Raw genomic sequence first — 23,679 nt, 5'->3', positions numbered from 1 at the left:
TAAAATGAACTGGTAAAGGTTTTTTTTAGCGTTCCCCCCACCCCGTTCTTTTTTTAATGGAGAATCTTTATAATTTTTATTGAACTTCAGCCTATAGGCAACCATCGGTTTTTTTCTTTTCTCTATTTTATGTTCAAGAAAATAAAATAATGCAATTTCATACTGTGTTTTTAGGAACTCTGTTACACAGCATGTGCAAGTAATATGACACAAATTATAGTTTTCAGAGGCTGCATAAACAGTAATATAAAATGTAATAATATAGGTAATGTTTTGTAAGAGAAACATTCTGTCTTCTAAATCTTCCAAATTATTAATTTTCAAAAGCATACAGGGAAGAAAGAATATTGACAGACGGGTGGCTAGATGTACTGGGAAACAATGGTAGATTGTGAAAAGGCTATAAAACATTAAGTGTTAGGAAAATGTCAAGAAAATATAAACCATTATAAAATCCTGTTGATATTGACATATAACTTTATTTTTTAATGCAAGACCATTTATAAGGATACTATGTGGGACAGTATATGGAGAGCAGAGGATTTCAGGACAATATTTTAAGTGTCTCTGTAGTCTCAAAGAAAGACTTCTGAGACAGTGGGCTCTTGGAAAGAATACAGAGATTCATTAGTCCCCAGGGACACATTAGGCAAAGAATACATTGGTAAGCACTCTACCAGCAAATCTGGGGTCCCTGAGTGGCTCCTTTGACTGTAACCCATCCTATGCCACTCCTTTTCTAACTAGATGTTAATATAGCACCAGTGGAGAAAGAAATAGTTTTCACATTGGAAAAAGACTGCATTTTGATATCCATTTCCGTATATTAATCTTGAGTACTTTATATCCCAAGATTTTGCAATACGGTTATATCCCACAGGATAGAATTTGTATATAGAATGTGTCTTGGGCCTTATGCGGGAAGAGTCTTACTTGGAGTACCCAAACTTTCTTCTAAGATAATTTTATGTACAATATCTGGACCTCAAAAGCATGACCTAAAATGATATAATAAGTTTTCTGGAAAAACACACACATATACATTTAAACACGTGCACATATATTCATGTATGTTATGTGTGATAAAACTACAAAGAAAAGCAAGGGAATGGTTAACACCAAAATCAGGAGCATGATTACTCTTAGGTTGCAGTGAGGAGGATGTGATTTTGGTGAGGTTTGTAGGGCTCCAAGATACTGGTTAATGTCTATTTCTAAAAGTAGGCAGATTTATGGGTATTGTTTTTATTTACCGTCTATTTCATTTTTAAATTTAAAAAAGGAAAGTCATACATAAGAAATGTTATATCATGAGCATCTGAGATTTTTTTTAATGAAATTTATTTATGGTACCCCTGGAGTGATTTTAATACTACTTCAGAGCAACATTTTGATACACAAAATGTCTTTTTGTTTTTTTGTTTTCCAGTTAGAAAGGATATAGTCCGTATCCTCCCCAGTTTAGATGTTGAAGTCAAAGACATTACAGACAGTTATGATTCCAACTGGTTTCTTCAGCTGTTATCTACACAAGATCTTTTTGAAATGACCAGTAAAGAGTTCCCCATAGTGGCTGAAGTCATAGAAGCGCCCCAAGGAAACCAGCTACCCAGAAACGTTTTACAACCTGGGAAAACCATTGTGATCCACAAAAAGTGCCAGGCATCAAGGATCTTAGCTTCAGAAATTAGAAGCAATTTTCCTAAAAGACACTTCTTGATCCCCCCTAGCTATAAAGGCAAATTCAAGCGACGACCTCGGGAGTTCCCAACCCCCTATGACCTTGAGATAGCAAAGAGTGAAAAGGAGCCTCTCCACGTGGTGGCCACCAAAGCCTTTCATTCCCCCCATGACGAGCTGTCATCTGTATCTGCCGGGGACCAGTTTCTAGTGCAACACTCACAGACGACGGAAGTCCTCTGTGAAGGGATCAAAAAAGTGGTGAACGTTCTGGCTTGTGAAAAAATCCTCAAAAAATCCTATGAGGCAGCACTGCTCCCTTTGTACATGGAAGGAGGTTTCGTAGAAGTGATTCATGATAAGAAGCAGTACCAGATTTCTGAGCTCTGTGCACAGTTCCACTTGCCCTTCAATGTGAAGGTTTCTGTGAGAGATCTTTTCACTGAAGAAGACATTTTGGCTGCTACACCAGGACTACGGCTGGAGGAAGCTATCACAGACTCTTATCTACTCATAAGTGACTTTGCCAACCCCAAGGAGTGCTGGGAAATTCCTGCTGGCCGTGTGAATATGACTGTTCAGTTAGTTAATAATTTGTCTGGGGATCCAGGATCATTTCTAGTCAAGACTCTGGTTGAAGAGATCCCTGAAGAACAGTATTATATGATGCGGAGATATGAAAACTCTTTCTCGTACCCCCCACCTCGCCCTCCCAAACATCCCTCCGTGGAGGATACAAAGTTAAGCCTGCTCAACTTAGCAGAAGAAAAGACAGTGGGTCTGCCCAAGTCTCCCAAGGTAAGGCTGATTTTGCAGTTTTTCCTCTTGAGTATTTTTCTGGGGGCAAGTTATTTCAAGTCTCTTCTGAGTCTAGTTTTTGCTTACTTTTCTTCCTTTCATGCCATATTTGAAATGAGCCTTTCTGGTGCACAGTATTTGATTGAACATCAACAGAGCCTAAGCTGTTATAGCGTTTTGTATTTTGATGCTTAACTAGTAGATGTGACAAGAAGTTTAGGAATTAGAACTAGCAGGGATGACACATGATTACAAACTGCTGTTTCAGTGTGTTTTGGTAATTAGGAATGGCTTATAAGGTGCCTCCGAAGCAAACCTCTTTTGTTTTGGAAGTGCTGTTCACGTTTTTCTAGGTGGAGTTGTTTTAATACTTCATGCAGGAAACAAGCACACAATCAACTCCCTTCTTCTGGGGGCGGGGGTACCAGTAGCATGCATCTATAACACATGTCTTCATTTCGTTTTATGTGTGGCAAGATGTAAAAATATCTTGGCAGAACTGTGTGAGAACATGGGCATCTGCCCACATTCTGCCTGTCTGAGAACTGTCATCTTTAACAGTTCTATTGAAAAACAAAATCAATAAAATTGCAGGCAGTATGAGATCATCGCAGAATCCACAACTCCATAACCACTCTAAAGATGGGAGGGGAGGCGTTTCAGCTTCATTTCTGCTTAAAGTTTTTGCCTCTTGAAAACTGCCTGCTGAGTGCCTGGAAAGCACTTGCCCTTACACCATGGAGCTTAAGTCGTTTATCTGGCAGGCAGTGGTTCTCTGGTGTGTGGAAATAGTGCATTCTGCCCTGGCAGATGTTGTGCGAGCAGCTTGGGGGAAACAAAGCAATTAGTAAAATAAAGAGAGATGCTGTGTTTACTCTGTATACTCAGGAATGATAGCAGCCTCAGGCTTCAAGGATCTGGGTATGGAAATACATTTAATTCTACATTTCAAAGATTGAATTCTGATTGTATGCTGGGGAAATCCAGTAAACATCTTCAAACTCAATCTCAGGAAAAGATAAAACCAGCAGAAATTTCCTTTCCAGAAAAGTCAATTTTGAAGGAGTCATTTTGAAACTAAACTAAACAACTGTTTCCAAATAATGTTGATTAACAGGCTGCTATTATGTGCAGAGTGCCTGGCTTCTCCTGTTTAATATATTTTTAATACTGAATTGAATGATGTGAGAGATGGAGTGCTGTTGTCATTTTCAGTGGGAAGCAGAATAATGTCCCATCCCTCTACCCCCATCCTCTCACCCCCACCCAAGGTGTCTATACCTAAGCCTCCAGAACTGTGAATATGCTACATTGGTTAGTAAAAGAGACTTTGCACATGTACTTAAAATTAAGGACCTTGAGATGAGATTATCCTGGATTATTCAGGTAGGTCCAAGTTAATCACAAGATTCCTTAAAATATCTTTCTCACTTAAGGTCAGGGTCAGAGAAAGATGTGACTACAGAAGAATTTTAAAGAGATGCAGCATTGCTACCTTTGAAGATGGAGGAAAGGATCATTGAGCCAAGGAATGAAGATGGTCTCTAGTAGCTAGAAAGACAAGGAAGCTTTCTTCCCTAGAGCCTCCAGAAAGGAGCACAGCTCTGCTAACACCTTACTTTTAGTCAATGAGACTCCTGTTGAATTTCTGACTTATAAAACTCCAAGATAATAAATTCATGTTGTTTAAGGCACCAAGTTTATGTTACAGCAACAGTAGAAAGCTAACATAGGACATAAAATTGGGAGGGAGGAATAAATAAAAACTTTAGATAGAAAAATCTGTATTTAAGTTAGGACTTGTTTTGCTGGCAAAGTGGCTCTTTTTCCCTTTTTCCTTTTAATGAAAGTAGTAGCTCAGGTACCCTTGGAGAACCTCAGGGTATACAGCTAGGCTTCAGGGACAACTGGAAACAGGATCTAGAACACAGACAGAGTGGGTCTTCCTTTTCATCACACATTGGACATTACTTCTGACAGTTCCTGCATCTTGTAGTTTCATCACTAGAGAAGAACATAATCTCTTTGTTTAGTTCCAATTTTTAAAAAGGGAAGGACTTTGGATCACATGCCCATCTCTTGGTTCAATCAATTCATTGGCTGCCCCAGCTACAGCCAGGATTGGTGGGGAAGGGAATAAGGACTAATTGTCTCAAATAATAGAAATATGTCTCAAATAACAGTATGTGAAGGTCTGGAGATATAAAAAAGTAGATGCCTATTACAATCAGAAAGGAATAGATCAAAAATCCTAAACTTCTAAGAAACCATTTGTAGAAAACAATAAATTTAATAAATTTAAAATGCCCTTTGAAAGAATGTCAAATGAAAATGATCTGCGCGTTTTATTAGAGAAACTCACAAAACAGCAACGTTTCATCTAGGTTACTGCTTGGAAAAACCTTCAGTCCTCCTCCTATGTTTCTCCTTTACTCTCACATTACTGCCACACTCACAACACCTCCGACACCAGATGCATGGAAATTTTCCCTCAGCAAGCGATTCTTTGACACCAGTTTGGTGTCCTGCAATTACTTAACTCAATTCAGATGCTATCTACCTGGAGATAACATCAGATCCCACAGGTTAAGAGCTCAGTCCCACAGGTTAAGAGCTCAGTCCCGCAAGACTGCTCCCCACTTCAGATGCCAATTGCAAGTAGTAGGTCCTCAGGTTACCAACAGCCTCTGTCTGACTTGGCTGCAAATCAGAGGTCCCCAGGACCCCCTCCTCAGTTTCCGTTAATTTGCTAGAGTGGCTCACAGAACTCAGGGAAACACCTACTTACATTTACCAGTTAAAGGATATGATACAGAATACAGATGAACAGTCAGATAAAGAGACATGAAGGGTGAGGTCTGGAAGGGTCCCGAGAGCTCAGGAACTTCTGTCCCATAGAGTTAGGATACACCACCCTCCTGGAGTGTGGATGTTTCCACTAACCTGAAAGTTCTCTGAACCGTGTACTTCTGGGAATTTTATGGAAGTTTCCTCATGTAAGCATGATCGATTATTAACTCCTTTTCCAGTCCTTCTCCCCTCTCTGGAGAATGGGGATTGGGGCTGAAAATTCCAAGCTTCTAATTATGGCTTGGTGTTTCTGGTGACCAGCCCCAATCCAGGAGCCATCCAGGAGCCCACTCAGAGTCGCCTTGTTAGAACAAAAGACACTCCTATCACCCAGGAAATTCCAGGAGATTTAGGAGCCCTGTGTCAGAAGCTGGGGTCAAAGACCAAGTATTAAAAAAGAAGATGTTCCTAGTGCTCTTATCATTTAGGAAGTTACAAGGGCTTCAGGAGCTCGGTGCCAGGAACCAGGGCCAGAGACCAATACATATATTTCCTATTATCTCCAGCTACTAAAAGAAAACAAATGCAATCTCTGACTAAACTCATACATGTAGGATTCCAGATCAACTTAATAATTCCTAACTACTTGTTCATTTTTCAGGCCCCATATGGATTCTTGTGTCTAGTTCTGCGTCCCACTCCTAAAGAATATTGATTACCTGAACTTTGTTAAGACATTAAGAGTTGTTTGTTAAGATGTTAAAAAGTCTAGGAGCCATTTCCTTCTGTAAATGGTTTAGGGAACTGAGTGAGAGTCTAAACTTGAATGACTTGGTACTAGATGATATTAGTTATTTTATACATTTAAAGAGCTATTTTGTGGCAAAGATTGCATTCTTATTTTCCATTACAACACTAGCTGAGAGTGAAAGGGAGGACAATTTTGGAGTAATATGTTGGAAATTATTTCTTATCCCTGAAAAGGGTTCAACAGAAGCTAGGAAACCCTAGGTCAGTAATGGTGTCAGGAGATTCCTGCTTGGTTGAAAGTTTATCAATTGATTGAGAATCTATGATTCTTTGTTTATGATAAGTTTCATAATTTCTGGTGTGGTCGATAAAGAGCTATATTTTCTCTGAAATCAGTTTAAAATGTCAGAGGATGCTATAATTTACATGTGTGCAGACCTACTGACCTCCTTATTTTCAACAATTTTTCTCACCATGAAGGTAGGACTCCACTTAGTAGATCGTTTTTGAAATTTAAACAGATGCTCTGTCAGTTTCTGCATAGTATACTCGAAAAGTCTTGCAACCAACCATTTCTTATGATCACAATGTCATCCTTTTATATATTTCTTTTATATTTCTTCTGATATCTACATTAAAGCTCTTCTATTTATGTATGCGTTTGAAGTGGTTGGATAAGACTTTTTTTTAGCACTTTGCAGGCAAGAAGCAGCCACTGAAAACCAGCCTCTAAGGTTTTGGATTGTATATGGAATATTGCTTTAAATTCAGAGAACAATTTGTGATGGTTATTCAGGGTTTAACTATTCAAACTGACTTAACTTATTAAAATACCTTATTACATAGGTAGAGAAGAATATCAGATACTTCATTATATAGTTTACTTTTGTCTTCCTGGTGTCATTAGCTTTACTAGATCATTTCTTGCATTTCACAACAGGATAGTTGTACGGGCTGTCTAATTAAGAAACTAAATGTACTCAATGTTAGCCAAATTCACTTGTAGTAGGTATCCATTGTCGGTTATGAGCCCTACACATTCACCTTAGAAGTTTAGAAATTAAGACTGTCTGAGGACAGGTTATTGGAACTAGGATAATAGAAAGAATTGTTTTCCAAGGTAAGATTGTCAACTGTTCTCTAATACCTAAATAAGAAAAAAACAACTGTAGTAGAAATTTGAGAATTGTGGTTTGGATATAAGCAGGGGCAGATGAGATGGGGGATGGATTTCAACAGAATTGACTGCACACTTCCAGGCCCATGAAGTTTGACATTGAGGGATTTTATTCTTGTTTTTTAAATGTGCTCGTTAACTGTTTGGGAAAATAATGTATGAAGTCTAAAAAAAAGGGATGAGAATGTACCAAGAGACCCTTCAAATTTCCTCTTAGGCTTATAACAACGTAAAAATAGTACCTTTAAGATTTGTGCATTCTGATACTTGATCAGATGAAAACAATATTATAAAGTGACTAAATAAATGAGGCTGGGCCTAAAATTCTGTTCTAAATAGCAATGTTGTGGGGTAAACACTCCTTCCCTGGTGGTTTGTTTCTATGTCAGAATTAGTTTCAGATGGTTTGAAAGAGCATATTCTCGCTGGGGTTTTTGCCTGTCGTGGATATATATGGCTATGACTTCTGAGTGCCGCATAGGAGAAATGTAACTTCTGCATTCTCATGAAAAAGTCTATAACCAGATAGAAAAACAAACCTTTGGTTGAAAGATGAGATATTCCACTCCTTCGGAGACTGCATCTCGGACCAGAAATCTTGCATTTCACTAACTCTGGCCATTTAATGCCCAGGTGTCCACTTTGCTGCCAGAATTTCTAGATTTTGTCGGAGAAGAACACCCATGGGAGACATTAAGGCAAAGAGCACGGGAGGCAGTTATGGGAAGGTACTGTGAATTGAGCAGAAAACAAACCTTGTACCAGAATTAGAGTGAGAGCTGAAAAAGGCAGAAGGAAAGCAATAGTTTCTGGGAAGTGCAGAGAGAGAACACCTCAGCAGCTGCTGCTGGGAGCTAAGACTCATTTCTGATCTGGTGTGACAGAGTGGCTGAAAAGTGGTAAAGATACCCACACTCCTAGGCTAAATCTAGACCTTTAGAGACATCCACTCATTTGTTGTCTATAGCATATAGTCCCAAAGGGTGTGATTTGTTTTTGTTTTTGTTAACCTGATGTGGTGTAAAGACATTAAGCATGTTTGGATTTGTTACCAACTTTGCAATTCTGAAGACTGATGCCTGTCTATTCTTGGTGTGTCCTCTTGGTCTAACATAGAAGCTGAAAGTCTGTTTCCCTGTGAATAGAGAAAATTAACATTTCAGCCATTTTCAAAGACGAAAGGCAAAGAATGTGAAACATAGACATACTTAAAAAATTGGGGGTTTAAATCCAAATAACAAGGAAAGTTAAGGGAATCTATGATCTTACTTTAAAAAGACAAATTTTAACTTTGAGATACAATTTTAGCATACTTTAACAGATATTTAAGCTGTTCTTAAGGCAGATTACTACATCATGGTTTTTGAATTGCCTGTGGTTTGTGGTCTAGTAAATGGCATTAGCTTGTAAACAGCCAGCTATAGTAGGAAGAAATGAAAAAGATGGGAGAAACAGGCAAAGGATAAATAAAGGAAGTGCTGAGTTGAAAATTAGCCAAACTCAAGTTCCAACTGAAACCTTGCAGGTAGAAATCTGTGCCCAATGGGAAACACAGAATATTTATAAGTTCTTTTTGTGATTTTGGAAGTGGGAGGGTAATCAGAACTTTCAAACTTTTACTCTAGTTATGACATGTACTACCTTAATACTTCTAGCTGAATAGCCGAAGAATGGTTTAGATGAGTTTTAAATGAAAAATAATTGGTTAAAGTAAGACATTAGAAAATATTGCCTGATTTTAAGGGAATTACAAGCGTTAAGTGAACAAGCTATCAAACTTATAAAAAAAAATTATTTTCTCTAAAGAGCTTTTGTCCAGAGAACATTGTTTCCATTCTGGGGTGGTTGAAATATACTCCTGCTTGGAAATACTTGAATGAATCAAGAATTTACCCGTCTTTGAGCTTTTTACCAACTGAGAATGCTCTCACTGGGGGAGTGAGGAAGGGCTGATGAAAAACTTTAGTTAATATTGTTCCTTGCTTCTCTCTCCCATCTTTGGAGTCAAGAACTAAAATACCACCAAATATGTGATTATTATATTTTCAGTGTTAGTATTACTTTTTAGCTCCACAAAAAAATGTAAATTAAGAAGTATTTATTTTTCCAGTGGATTTGCAAAATCATTGAATGAAGTTTGGAGTAAATCATTTCACATTTAATTTTTGGCCTTTAGGTTAGAATAGTTTTCACTTTCTTCAATGTCCATAACCTGTTTAGAAATGAGCAGCCATAACAGAAGAATCAGCAGTTAGGAATGTTCGATGCACAGTACGTATGAAAGGAGGGCATTTGACTTTCCAACTTCCTATAATCCCTATAGTGACTTTAGTGTCTAGAATCTTTGAGATGAGTGTGGGCTCACTAGATATTTAACTGCTGTTTTTTGAGCTCACTACCTTCATTTTCTTTTAAAATTTTTAAAAAATCCAAAGAGTAATTGGAGAAAGCTAGAGAAGGTAAGTTCCAACTGGTTTTGCAGTTTCCAAAACTGATTTATCTGAGTTTTTCATTACTATACTTATCGGTTCTGAATTTATTTTAGAATAAAAACCTTGCCCCGAAATAAATTAAGAAGACATAAGCTATATATTTGAGCAAATACGTTTCTTGCAAGTCAACCATGACTTTTAATCACTGATGTCAGACCTACATAAATGAGAACATATGCTTTGCTTTGCAAACCAAATTTCCTGTGTAAATGTTAAGATAGAAAATGAGCGTAAGATGGTTCTGAAAGAATGCATAAGATAAGCTTCCAAAAATTAGTATTCTTTTCAAAAAATTTATAGAGAAAGAAATCATTCATACAAATGCATTATTTGAGGGCAAACTTTCAACCAGCCTTTTACAGCATTAAATTATTTTTCATTATACTTCATCCAGACTCTAACTTCAATATGATCATGATGTCCTGGTCATGCTGATCATGATGAAAAACACTTCTAATAACACAAATTGCTTTTAGTTATTTTGTAAGACATGCCATCGCTTACGACTTTTACTATGAACCAAGTACATAGCTAATTTTAAATCTGATGAGGAGAGGAAAAAATTAGGAGAAATCTTATAAAATCAGAAGGCCATTGACTAAAAAATTAGCCAAAATGGAATAATTGTATATATCAAAGACCACAAGAACTGTATAATAAGTCTATCATTATTTGTGCAGATACAAAATGTAAAAGGGCTGATTGTAAAATTATGGAGGTAGACAATATATAGTGTAGGAGATAAGAATGGAATTTTAACTTGTGATATTGTGCTTATTTAGATGACTAAGCTTTACATACCGTTTGTCCTTAAGGGAAGTTTGTTGTTTTCCAAATATTAACTAATGTTTAAAAGGTATGCAATTACCAGTTGTGAGATAGGATAAAACACAAAGTCATAAGAGGTGTGTTCCTTTATTTGCTGTCCAAGGATAGGAATTGCCCTACACAAGCTATTTTTCTCCTCATTGTCTCTGGTTCCAGCTTCTTCCCTGAGCTGTAATCATTTCTGCTTTTTCTATTCACACTGGACTCTTCTCTAGCCAAATCCTCTCTCACAGGGTTGTCAGGCATCCTGTGTTCAATAAAATTTTGCAAGGTCTATGATACAGACAGCTTCGGGCTGTATCAGTAATTTAAAAACCTCCTGCCCATTACTGAGCTCTTCCTCTGTTGCTGATATTATGCTAGGTGCTTACAGGTATTATTGTCTTATTTAATCCTTCACACTGCTTCATGAAGTGGGTCCTGTTATTTTTTGCAGGGGAGGTAATTGAGGCTGAGAAATATGTAATTGTCGTGGTTACAAGTGACACTTGGGTTGCCAAATTTTATGGTCAATCCTTAGTTCTCATATTATTTAGATACTAAGCAGTAAATGGCACAGTTGGATACCCCCTACTTTATGAAATTGTTTCTTTGTCTTCTGGAAAATCATGCCCTCCTGGTTTCCTTATGCTGCACTGGTTGAATTTTCTTTTGAACTTCTTGCTGCTTCTTCCTCTGTTCTTCCTCATATCTAAATGTTCAAGTGCCTTGGAACACAATCCTTAACCTCTTCTCTATCCATGTTCACTTTTTAAGTTCCCATCTATACTCACAAATTTCTCATTTTATACATATAAAATGCTCAGTAGAATTAGTCATGTATAAGGATTTATTAAGGAAAGCAGCTGGAAATGATCTGTTTTTTAAAAAATCTATTTAAATGTGCTTGGATGTCATCTTTTAAGGAAAGTTCAGTCTCTGAGAGATGCCAGCCTATAACAGTATGTCTGGTCTATAGCAGTTAACACTTTTCACATACTCTAGAAGATGTCAAATGTCAGGAAAGTGATGACATAAAAAAAGACGGTTCCTTCTAGCATGTTATTCTTGTAAATGTGGGTTTATTGCACTCAGGATTTTTTTTTTTTTTTTTCTGATCCAGTAATGGGAAAAAGCTGGAGAATACCTTGAATTATCTGAGAAGTTAGAATTTTAGGGAAGGTCTAAGGCCATTTCCAGCATCAGCAGAAAGTTCTTCAGTAACAATTCAGGTTTAGCTGAAATAAACTTCAGGAACTAGAACTAAGACTAGGACTAGTAATTCTGAAATTTCCCATCAAGTCAGTGATAACACTGACTTCAGGAACTAGAACTAAGACTGAAATAAACTTCAGGAACTAGAACTGAAATAAACTTCAGGAACTAGAACTAAGACTAGGTCTAGGACTAGTAATTTTGAAATTTCCCATCAAGTCAGTGATAACACAGATCCAGAGAGAACAAGAAGCCTTTTCTTCATTAAGGGAGCTATGGACCTATAAAAGGAAAAAGACTAATAAGGATTAATGGGTAAAGGATCTCAGAATAATGGAAACATTCTTAATAAGCCAAGAAAAATCAAAGCACATTACTGATACATAGAGGAAAACTAGAACTATATAATTGCAATAAAAGATTGAGGAGAAAGATTTAAAAATCTATTGGCTTGCATTTCTTTAAATGTTACTCTAATTGTGCATTGTACATACAATGCTTTTAAATTATTTATATCAATAATTATTTTTAAATGTTAAAAATAATTATTGTAATTGTTTACACTTATTTTAGTTCCATAGATACAAAGCCACAGTTATGTGCCATTTGCTGTGATAAGCACTGGAGACACATTAGGTGAATGAAATGCAGTATCTGTGCTCAGTGGACTTTCTGTCTAATGTATTAGACACAGGAAAACAGACAATTACAGTATGGAAACTGGAGAGAAGAGTCCTATTAAGGGGCCAGTATAGGGATTTGGAAGACAGCTTATTAAGATTTCCTATTGAAATGTGGGATTGAGCTCAGAAAATGATATTTAATGTCTGGGTTGAAATATGTAAGTTTAGACAAGTAGGAATAGTCAGATGTAAAGTGATGTTTAGTGTGATCTAGCCAGAAGGAACATCCTGTGTTGGCAATAGTATGGAGACATAACCTTATCAGGATCTAGGAGATGCTTAAAATGGCTGTAGCAAAAAAGTGATTAATATGAGAGTAGAAGACCAAAGAGGGTCAGACGTAAAAGGTGGATCATTACCTAATTTCTTAGCTCAGGGTTCACAATTTATTCAGTTCACTTCTTAATCACTCTGTTTCAGATGGAGAATGAGACTTTCTCAATACCGACTTATTAGTTTTCCTGCCACACCATGCTTTCCCAATGGACAGAACTCAGTTTTCATGTTACTCAACCTATCTATTACCTGGTTCCACCATCAGGTGATTGTGGACCTCTCTCTTCTTAGCTAATTTCCTAGGGCTTGTTACCATGTTCTTGGAGATCTCACCCACCATTCCTGATTTTTCCTCCCTTTAATCATTTATTTTTTTCTGTTTTTCCAAGAGGTACTTTTTTTGTTACTTTCACCTCTTCTTTGACAATAAACTTTGGTGCCCCATGAAACCCACAGCTTAAATGTTTATCTTAGCACTTGAAACAAACTAGTTCTCATTTTCTCCTTATCCTCCTAACTGTTAAAAAGGAATACTGCATTTCATTGTTTTAGTATACCAAAAAATGAAGAAAACCAAAATCAGTTGTATTCCATATTTAAGAAAAAAAGACTGGTCCTTTCTAAACTGCTCTGTTTTTTAAGGAATTTGGACATTCTAAAGAGAAAAAATGGAGGCTATTGTAGGGTTTCCAGTTGGGAAATACAATAAAATTTCTATTTTAGATACAAAACATCTAGAAAAGGCAAGTTTATAGAGACAGAAAACAGAGAAGTGGTTGCCTAGGATGGGGGATAGGAGTAGTGATGAAATGCAAACAGGCAGCATGGGGGAACTTTCTGGGTGATGAAAAAGTTCTAAAACTGGATTGTGGCAATAGTTGCACAACTATAAATTTATTAAATTCATTGAATTGTACACTTATAATGGTGACAACATCAATTATACCTCAATAAAGTTATTCAAATGTCTATTTTAGAAAAACACTCTAACTATAAAGCAAATAATCCAATCAAATAGAAGCAGGGAGACCATTTAGAAAGCTAAAGTACTAATATAAGAGATGGAAGATGATTGCCTCTGTGATTGAAAGAGAAATATTCAAGAGAATTTTAGGCGATGCTATCTGTAAGATGTGTGATTGTTGAAATGTAGGGAATAAGAAAGGCACTGGGTAAGGAAAATATCCAGACTTCTGACATACGCATCAGAGTGGATGGTGATGAAATTCATTAACTCAGGAACGCAGGACATAGGTAGAAGGATGGTTTTGCAGGGAAAAGGTGAGAGTTTATCTTAAAGTATGCTCAGTTAGAAATATCTGTGAGATGTCTGAGATGGGGTGTCTGGTGTGAAGTTAACAACGGTCTGTAGCTTGGGAAGGAATTCCAGGCTGAAGTTGATGATTCAAGTGTCAGCAAATATAAATGGTAAATGAAGTTCTGTGAGAGGATTATATGAAGCTGGAGAGTGTGTAGGTTATGAGAAAAAAAGATGGACTTCTGTGAGGAAGTCCAGCATATAAGGGACAAAAGCAGTACATAAAAAGCCTAAAAATAAACACTTGGAGAACTTTATTAACTAAATGCTTACAATGAATTAGTCACCATTCTGAACTTTTTTACATTGTATGGACTCATTTAATTCTCACAAAAATCCAGTGAAGGTAGTCCCAAAATTATTATCTCAATTCTACAGGTGATTAAGGCTCATCAACACTGTGTAACTTTCCAAGACCAAAAGTATGGATTATTACCCTTCAGGTAGAAATAACGGACAATATTTAAAAAGACTCAATGCCATTGAAAGTACTTGTGATTTTAGAATCAAAATTCAAACTACGACTGATTGATGCTTTTATTTTTCTTCACAAAAAATTGTAGAAATCATCCATGTACTTAATTTGTACATAACTTAAAGTTTCATGGGACTGTAAATTGTCAAAGGAAAATTTTCTGAAACACGGCATCCTCTATTAAGGAACCTCACTGATGGAGGCTCCTTTTCTGGAACATGGCGGGTTGTCACTGTGTAAATAAAGGAAGCTAGAGAATGGTGACCTGGGAATAAGGCACTGATGAGAGATCTCTAGCTCTAGCTCTATCCACTGCACACACTTAATTAGCCAAAGAAAAGTATAGTCCATGTCTAATTGGGGTGAGAAAGTGTAACCTTCCCTTATTCTTGGAAGTAGAAGGAAACCTGATACTAGTGAACAATACAACGACTACTATACTGTCTTTAAAAACATTAATTACATTTAATCCTCCTTCTGTATTTCTTATCTTTCCAAATGCCACTACCATCTACTGAGTAGCCTAAACCAGACACCTAGGAACAATTGTTTTTTTTTCATCTTCCCACTTTTCAATCATTAAATTCTATAGATTCTACTTCTTTAATATCTCTTAAACAAATACCGCCTTACTTCAGGTCTTCATCATTTCTTGTATGGATTATTGAGACCATCTTTTAACTACATTTGATTCTCGAACAACACACGTTTGAATTGAGTGCATCCACTTGTATGCAGATTTTTTTTACAGTAAATATAGTAACCTTTATTTCTGGTCACACTATATTCAAATATATTATACAAATCACTGATACACTGATCATTGTAAAGGGAAAATCTTACTGAGTAACTCTTCTGCTCTCTGTGGTTTTCCTTTGAATTTTTTATCGTCTTTATTTCTAAAGCCTTCCTCCTCTCCGTACCTTGCCTTACATTTACACTTCAGCCATACTGAATTTGTAGTTTGCAAAGACTTGATTCTTTCCTGAGTTCCCAATCTTTGAAAATGGAATTTTATTATTTTTATTTTTTTTAACAACTATTCATTGGGGACTTACTAAATTCCAAATAGCTAATTAATTCTCATTAAATCCTTTAAGTGTCCCTATGAGTGTTACTCTTATTCCTAATTTATAGACAAGGAAACTGAAACTCAGAGAATAACTGCCCATGGATGGACCTGAAAAACGTTATGCTTAGGGAAATGTCAGGCACAGAAGGACATGCACCTCATTATTCTACGTTTATGAAGTATCTGAAGTAATCAAATTCATAGAATCAGAGTGGAAAGGTGGTTGCTAGTGGAAGGAGGGGAAAATGGGAATTACTAATCAATGGACATAAGTTTCAGTTAAGCCAGATGAATTAGTTCTGGAGATCTGCTGTATGATATAGCACCTATATGCAACAAGTTTGTATTATACACTTAAAAATATGTTAATAGGTAGCCCTCTTGTTAAGTGTTCTTACCACAATAAAGCAATTTTTCACTTAACTTTTCATGGAACATGATACAATTGGAGGATTGAGTAGGGGAATGACATAAACTGACAACATTTTAAACTCATTCTGACTTTTGTGATGCTGTCAGACAGTAAGGGAGCAAGGATGGAAGCAGGGAGAGCAACTGGGGGACATGCCTCCATAATGCTGTCCTGAACCAGGGTGGTAGCAATGGAGGTAATAAGAAATGGTGAGTTCTAGAAGTATTTCGAGTGCAAAGCCAAAAATATGTCTTCTGGGTTGCATTTTTCCCTCTTACTTTCAATAAGGAATCTTCATCTTATAACTTCTCTACTGCTGACCTTTTAAATTTAGCTTATTTCTACCTGGGTTCTCTTAATAACATAATTTTCTTCTCTTGGACTTTATATGGGCATAATTCTCTTTTTAAAATATTGAAAATTTAATCTTAGATGGCTATGATTTAAAAAAACAAAAAAAAACCTGGAAATTAGGAGAACATGATTCTTGTCCTGGCTCTGTTACTAATTTGTCATGTGATCTGGGATAATCTTAGCATCCTTGACTGTACAATAAGGTTGGAGCAAATAATCAGTACCATTTCTTTGAGCTGAAGTATTCTACAAATCTCTGATTCCATATTTATACACTGGTCAGTAAAGAGTTAAAAGTAACTGAAAATCTTCATTTGAGTTCCATGAAATATCAACAGGTTGCTTTGCCATTCGTAAATAATTTTAAAGAGAAGAAACTGAAGTATCCAAAAATAAGCTTAAGGTATTTTGGGGGGATGGTGGTCTCCCTGGTGACATTGCCTATAAGAGAAGCCCTTATCTGGAATGCTTGATTGGGGCCTGTTTGGGCTTATTAATTCTGCATTTAGTAAGATTTGGCCCCTGTTTTCTCTTTTCTCTTTTTGTACTTCTCTGGGAAGATTTTCCCAGGAGCTGCCTTTTTCAGAACCACCCTTCCCTATTTCAGTCCTGCACTTCCAAAACCTGTTTTATTGTGGTTGTGTCACTCCATTAGACATTCATACAGCAATATCTCCATCACCTTTTTATCTGCTTCATCTTAAAGTTTCCCTGTATTTGACACCCTTCTTGAGATTCCTTTCTAGGGCTACCAATTCCATCCCCATGTTGCCCACTAGAATCCATTCTTTGTGTGTAACTTGTCTCTGTCCTCACCTAGATCATGCAGTGCATCTGATTCTGTGCAATGGTGCAGCCTAGTCCTTCCAGATGCTAACTTAATTTGTTTTCAAAGGAATATAACAATATTGTTTTCCCCATCTCAAGGGTGTTACATTTGTGACTTTATTTGGCGTTGAGAGACCAGAATTAAGACACTAAGAGGCTATGGAGTGAAAGGCAGAAATAGCTTGTTCTTGCAGATGGAAAGAAATTTACTCCCATTTAGCTAAAAGCACAAGACCTTCCTAATCAAACATTTAACATCATGACCAGGGCAGGGAAAAAGTATACTTGCTTAGTTATAATTGGTTCAGCTCACAGAAGTAGATTTCTCATTGTCTGTGCAGCTACAGGAAATATGGTTAACAAAAGCACATGTCAGCCTGATTGAAGCTGTCCTATAAAGCCCTGCCAGACCACTCAGTACAACTGTTATTTCCTATTATGAAAACTAAATCTTGAGTCATGGTTAAAGGTAATCAGTGTTCAAGAGAGTGGTCTGTAGAGGTAAGCAGTAATTCAGATTTGATTGGCAACATAGGCTTTTCAGGGAATAGTTCAGAATGAGAAGCATTTTGAGAGAGCCAGGAACAACTCAGAATGATGGTTCTCAGAATTTTCCTAACATTAGGTTATCGATAAATATGTTACATAACTTTCAAGTTGTGTCTTTCCTAGCAACTATAATAATAACACAAAGTGGTTTTGTGTACTCCATCTCATTTGACCCCTATAACACAACCTTGTGATATAGGTACCATTATCACCATTTTATAGCTAAGGAGACTTGCCCAAGGTTCCCAGTTTGCAGTCAGTGTCAGGGTGAGCCTTTCTCCCTGCTCTCCCGTCAGCAGAGCCCCTGTGCTTCTTATGTTCCCATGATGCCTCCTGGAAAGTTAGTGTATGAATGACTCTATCAGTTTTTTGCTGTATTGTTCCTTGCATGGAATCCATGTTGATTTTTCCATCATTGGCAAAACAGAGCAATAGTACCTTCATCGCAGGGTGATTGTAACGACAAAATCCTAAAAAATAACACATGTCTAAAAATTAACATATCGAAAGGGACTTACTATGGCCTCACCTAAAAGCTCAATTTCAGTTGTTTTATATGCAAATTTCATGATTTGAAATAAAGTTATATCCTTTAGGTAAAAGGCATTGTGATGAGGTACATCAGTAACTTAAATTTAGAAGCAAGCACATATTTGTTTTTATATAAAAATGCTGTTGGTACACATTGTTGGAGAGAGGGATGTTGTAAACCATTGTCCTCTTTGGATCTGCACTCTTCCTGTAGTTCTGTGTGCTAACCAGAAGAACAAAGACTGTGGTAAGCCAATACACTTGGATTGTATATTGGCGTTGCTACCAACTTTTCTTTGAACTTTATAAAATTAATGACTCTCTAATTCTGTTCTATCTTCCTCTGAGAGAGAGCAGATCTAAGTTTCTGGGTATTCCTCACTTTACTTAGGAGAATTTTCCAGTTCAGACCAAGTAATGAAGTTATCTTGGCCATAGTTTCCTTGGAATTCCTTAGCATTTTATTTTTTATTTTACTACTTTACTTGCTAAAATTAATATTGATATACATATCTCCTTTGTTAGACCGGCATAGTCTGTGCACCAAATGCCATAATTCAAATGAGTGTATGACTATCCTCAAAAGAGGCTAAATAAGTCTTTGTCTAGGGTTGAACAAGAGAACAAATTTTCAAGGCACTTGAAATATCTACCAGAGAAAAACACTTGAATTATATACAGAACTCATGTAGTTTCAGTGCAAAGCTAAATAACTTTAGGACTTATTTCTAAACTACATGCTAATCATACTCAATTATTTATCAAACTGTCTATCGGTTGGAATATGTAGGTATAACAAAGCAAAACAAAACAAACAACAAACAAACAAAAACAACCGTAACCCAGGATGGTCAGGCCATGTATGTTATTACAGGCTATCGAAAGGACTCTTTTTTTTTCCTGTGACTGAGATAGGGAACCACCAAAGGGTTTGGAGCAGAGATGTGGTATGATATGACTTATGCTTTAAAAGAATCACTATGGCCCTGAGTGGGCCCAAATTATTAACATCAGCAGTGCTCAAGACACCAAAGTTTGTTTCTACAGTGTGATCTAGATATTATGACCATTTAATTATACTTTTGAAATTTATTTGAAAATATTTTTACTATATCAAAATAAATAAAGTCAATTTTATTTCTCTAATATTTTGCCATATTCTGGGCAAGCAGGTAGAGGGTAATGAGGATTAAGTGAGGTAACCTTATCTGAACAGAATTTATAACATACAAAAATGTATTGTCTATTCAGTGATAAAAAGGGAGAATCTCTGCTGACGTGATCATTTTTGTTGTATCTCTTCAAGAAAAGACAAAGGAATAAAATGTAAAAAGAACTTATTTTCAATTAGGATACTACAGTCTAAAAATATATTTTAGTACCATGTTACAGCCAGTAAATGATTACTCTCAAAAAAGTTCATGTAGTTCAGACTAAGACAATAATTATGAATATCACTGATTTCTTTCATGAAAATGTCAATAATGATGAAGACAGCATTTTACCTTTTTTCCCTTTACATTAGTCTCCTAAACTTTTATTATTCAATAATAGAGAGTTGTAGAATAAATCAGGAAAGGTCGCTAGACTGTTTAGCCTCAATCCCTAGATCTGGTTACTGGAAGGCAGTTCTCTGTGAATGCTATTGTGCTACCACAGGGTCCAAACTTTCTGAGGAAAGACCAATGGCAAACTTGGTTAAAGGATGATTGAAGAACAACCATGTCCTGGAATACAGAGGTAGTATATTGCTTCAGAGGGATTATGAGACTTCTCTTTCCTGTACATATTCACTTATATCCCAGAGTAAAAGTCTCTCCCTATTCAGAGGGGAGGATGGACCACTGTGCCAGCCAAATCTCTGAGTGTCACGCTTTTGTGAGTCTGTGGTACAATCCCTCTGTATGTGTAGGGTAATATCATGTTGCTATAGCCTTGCCAGTACTAAGATGCTCTGTAAATGATAAACTGTGTTCTGATCCGTAGACTTTGTATTTCCTGTCAGGATATCTGTCTATCTATCTGTCTATCTATCTATCTATCTATTGATCGATCAATTGATTGATCTATCTACCTCCCTACCTATCTATCCATTTACCTACCATTTACCTATCTACCCACCTATCACATTGGTAGTCTGACTTCTCATCTTATAAGTAATGTCTCAGACCCATCACAATTTCAGATTAAACACTGATGTGTTCCCTTCATGAGGCTCGTGCCACAGTGATGTTTGTATTGATGAGGAATGAGAGTCATTTTATGATATTAGTTGTCAAGATATTCTGTGTCATTTGTTCTCTATGATACATTCAAAAAAGTGATCCCAGAAATAATGTGTGTATGCATATCGAGTTCTTCACACACACATACTTGCAGGACTGTTCAGATGGATAGGTGAAAACATTTCCCTGGCTGTGATGATGAGTTTAAATTTCACTGAAACATAATATGTTTAAGTATAGATATGATGTCATATAAAGAACATGGTGACATGAGTGCATCAGAGTGTCTTGCTGGCATACTCGGTGGATTGGTGATCTCTGGAGCTTTTTTTTTTTTGCATGAGTAACTATGCAAGGTTTTTGCTTTCTGGTTAAAAGAAGGTGATGTGGTATGTATGGTATACATGTGTTTGTGTGTATGTGTGTGTATCTGCATGCAAGCGTGATGGAGAGAGCCAGAGGTAAATGAAACAAGAAAGGTAGGAGACTTAGAATATGAAAGGGATAACCTGATATCTTATATTTTGATTGCCACAATGGGTATCACAGCTTCAAGAAGATGAAATGCTGAATAATTGCTGATGGTTGTTTTCAGTAAAAGTCCTAGTGATAGGGCTATTCCTAGAGAGTGTGTGGAGTCAGGTCAAAGAATGGCAAGTCCTACAAAAGGAGCTTTTCCAGAGAGCTGCCAGATTGGTGTAATAGTGGTAATGCTCTAAGAATGAGGCTTTTTCCTTTTTTAAAAAAAATTGCTTTATTGTGGAAAGAAAACTTAAGAGGGCTTCCTATTAACATATTTTTAAGTGTATAATACAAACTTGTTGCATATAGGTGCCATATCATACAGCAGATCTCCAGAACTAATTCATCTGGCTTGACTGAAACTTATGTCCATTGATTAGTAATTCCCATTTCCCCCTCCTTCCACTAGCAACCACCTTTCCACTCTGATTCTATGAATTTGATTACTTCAGATACTTCATAAACGTAGAATAATGAGGTGCATGTCCTTCTGTGCCTGACATTTCCCTAAGCATAATGTTTCTCAGGTCCATCCATGTTGTCACAATTTCATAGGATTTCCTTCTTTTTTAAGGCTGAACAGTATTCCACTCTAGGTATAGACCATATTTTCTTTATCCATTCATCTATCATTGGACATTTAGCTTGTTTTCACATCTTGGCTATTATGAATAGTGTTACAATGGATATGTGAGTGCATGTATCTCTTTGAGATCCTGATTTCAATTCTTTTGGATACATATCTATAAGTGGTATTACTGGATCATATGGTAGTTCTATTTTTAATTTTTTGAGGAACTCAAAACCCAGTGTGCCACTCTGCTGGCTGTAAGGTTGCTGGCTTTCACATCTACTGTGATTGCAAGGCTGCTGGTTTTCAAGGCTACAACAGAGCTAGGGAGAGAGAAATAGGACTAAAGCAAGTCAAGACCCTACAAAGCACACTGTTCTCATCAAGATTCAGTTATTTTTCTTGAATAATGACTTCTTGGATTCTTGCAAAATATTTAATTAATCTCTAGAGTTCTTAGAAAGTTGATTCTGATGATTTTTGCCAGTGTTCATTGCTTTTTTGGATGAGTGCAGTTTGGAGGTCCTTAGTCCACAATTCCTAACTGTTGATCTTGGGCAAATTAGTTAATATCATTTTCCCCTCAGTTTTCACATTTGTGAAACAGGGATAATAACATGCCTCAGAAAAGTTGTTGTGAGTATTAGGCAAATCCATTGAGGAAAAGCACTGAGAATAGTACTTGGCACATAACACCCAATAAACACTGACCAACAAGATCAGTTACATTCATTTTAAATATATAAGTTCAGATATTAACAAACTTATCCTTTTTAAAATTTTGGTTTTATATTTACAATATAATCACATTTTATTTTTTCTGAATTCGTTTATCTGGGTAGATAGATTTATGGATTATATTATACAAAGTTTCAGACCACAGCAGTTGCTAATGTTTTACATTCCATTACATTGAATATTCCCTAAAGCTTTCTGAAACAATAATAGATGGCCAACCTGTTGGAGATATTATGATTATACTTACTGTTCAAATATGTAGGCTGAAAAATCACACTAAAACAGGGTACTTACGCCTTTTTTTACTTCAGAAAAATAAGCCTGTTACATTTTTTATGTACTTTTTTCCAATGTGATATACAAAATTGTACTTTTTGAGAGGATTGTCTCAAGATGAAAATATAAAATTTATAATATTTTATGAGATACCTAGCTTATCAAGTCATTAAGTTTTTATGAAATATTTTAATGACAAACAAAGATGCTTCCTTAAGAGATCTCCTCCCAAGGGTGAGTAGATGTTAGAAGATGGGGCTCTTTCAGTGACTTAAATGTCAGCAAACTTGAGCCTGTCAGAGAAAGTAAATTCGAATATATGAATGGGTTTAATATACAATCAAAATGGATAATTTGGAATATTTAGCAATAATAATTATCTATGAAAAATCATCAGTTAGTTGCTCTCTATTTTATAAATATATCGAGCATAATAGTCATGTAAATATTCATTTCATGTTTTCCTTTGGGATGTACATTTTTAGTCAGTATTCTCAAGGCTCTGATTTTTGAATAAGCAAGCAAAGATGCCTATGTTTGTTTACCAGATGTTCTTCATCTTTAAGACTCAACTGAGATATTTTACTTATTAAATTTTTGAAGTATTTTTATATGTTAAAGATTACATCAAATCAGATCTAGGGGAGATAAATACACTTCACACAAAACTTTTTAATTATATATCATTCTGAAAAAAAAATTATTTCTTAAGAATCAACATTTTTAATATAATCATTTTTAATTTCATGTAATCTTTTCATGTGTACCATGGATATTATATATATATGTTGATATTGTGTGACTGCCTTTGCTATTTGACGGTTTGGAAAGAAAAATGCTTTCATAGGTAAACCCTATGATAATTAGACTCTTTTAGTTGTTAGTACCAAAAAATTCATCCCAAATTGGCTTTAGTCCCTTTCTCCTCTGCTCATCTCTGTGGTCGACTTAAAAACCAGTCACTTTGCAGCCATCAGAGGGGCACACTAAAAATGAAGGGATGGAAAAAGATATTCCATGCAAATTGGAACCTAAGAGAGCAGAGGTGACTATATTTATATCAGATAGATATATTTATCTGAGCTTATATATCAAAAAATTAGACATTAAGTAAAAAATTGTCACAAGAGAGACAAAGAA

General features: G+C 36.1%; 1 protein-coding gene across 5 annotated transcripts in view; it reads left to right on the top strand.

The window, feature by feature from the left end:
• The window catches only part of THEMIS (thymocyte selection associated), a 173,031-nt gene that overhangs the window by 74,720 nt on the left and 74,632 nt on the right, over positions 1-23,679 (top strand). For all 5 annotated transcript variants that reach the window (XR_016395200.1, XM_022556268.2, XM_022556242.2 and 2 more), the window contains one exon: positions 1,430-2,478. Coding sequence is in view for 4 of the 5 variants with exons in the window: in XM_022556268.2 (XP_022411976.2) it covers positions 1,430-2,478 (1,049 nt within the window). In the remaining variant the exon portion in view is untranslated. The remainder of the gene's footprint in view (positions 1-1,429; positions 2,479-23,679) is intronic.

The sequence above is a fragment of the Delphinapterus leucas genome, chromosome 12 (assembly GCF_059928025.1).
Source record: "Delphinapterus leucas isolate spDelLeu-1000000601 "Yukka" chromosome 12, BTC_Dleu_Yukka2, whole genome shotgun sequence".
NCBI classification, from domain to species: Eukaryota; Metazoa; Chordata; class Mammalia; order Artiodactyla; family Monodontidae; genus Delphinapterus; species Delphinapterus leucas.
This window is presented reverse-complemented; position numbering and strand designations above follow the sequence as displayed.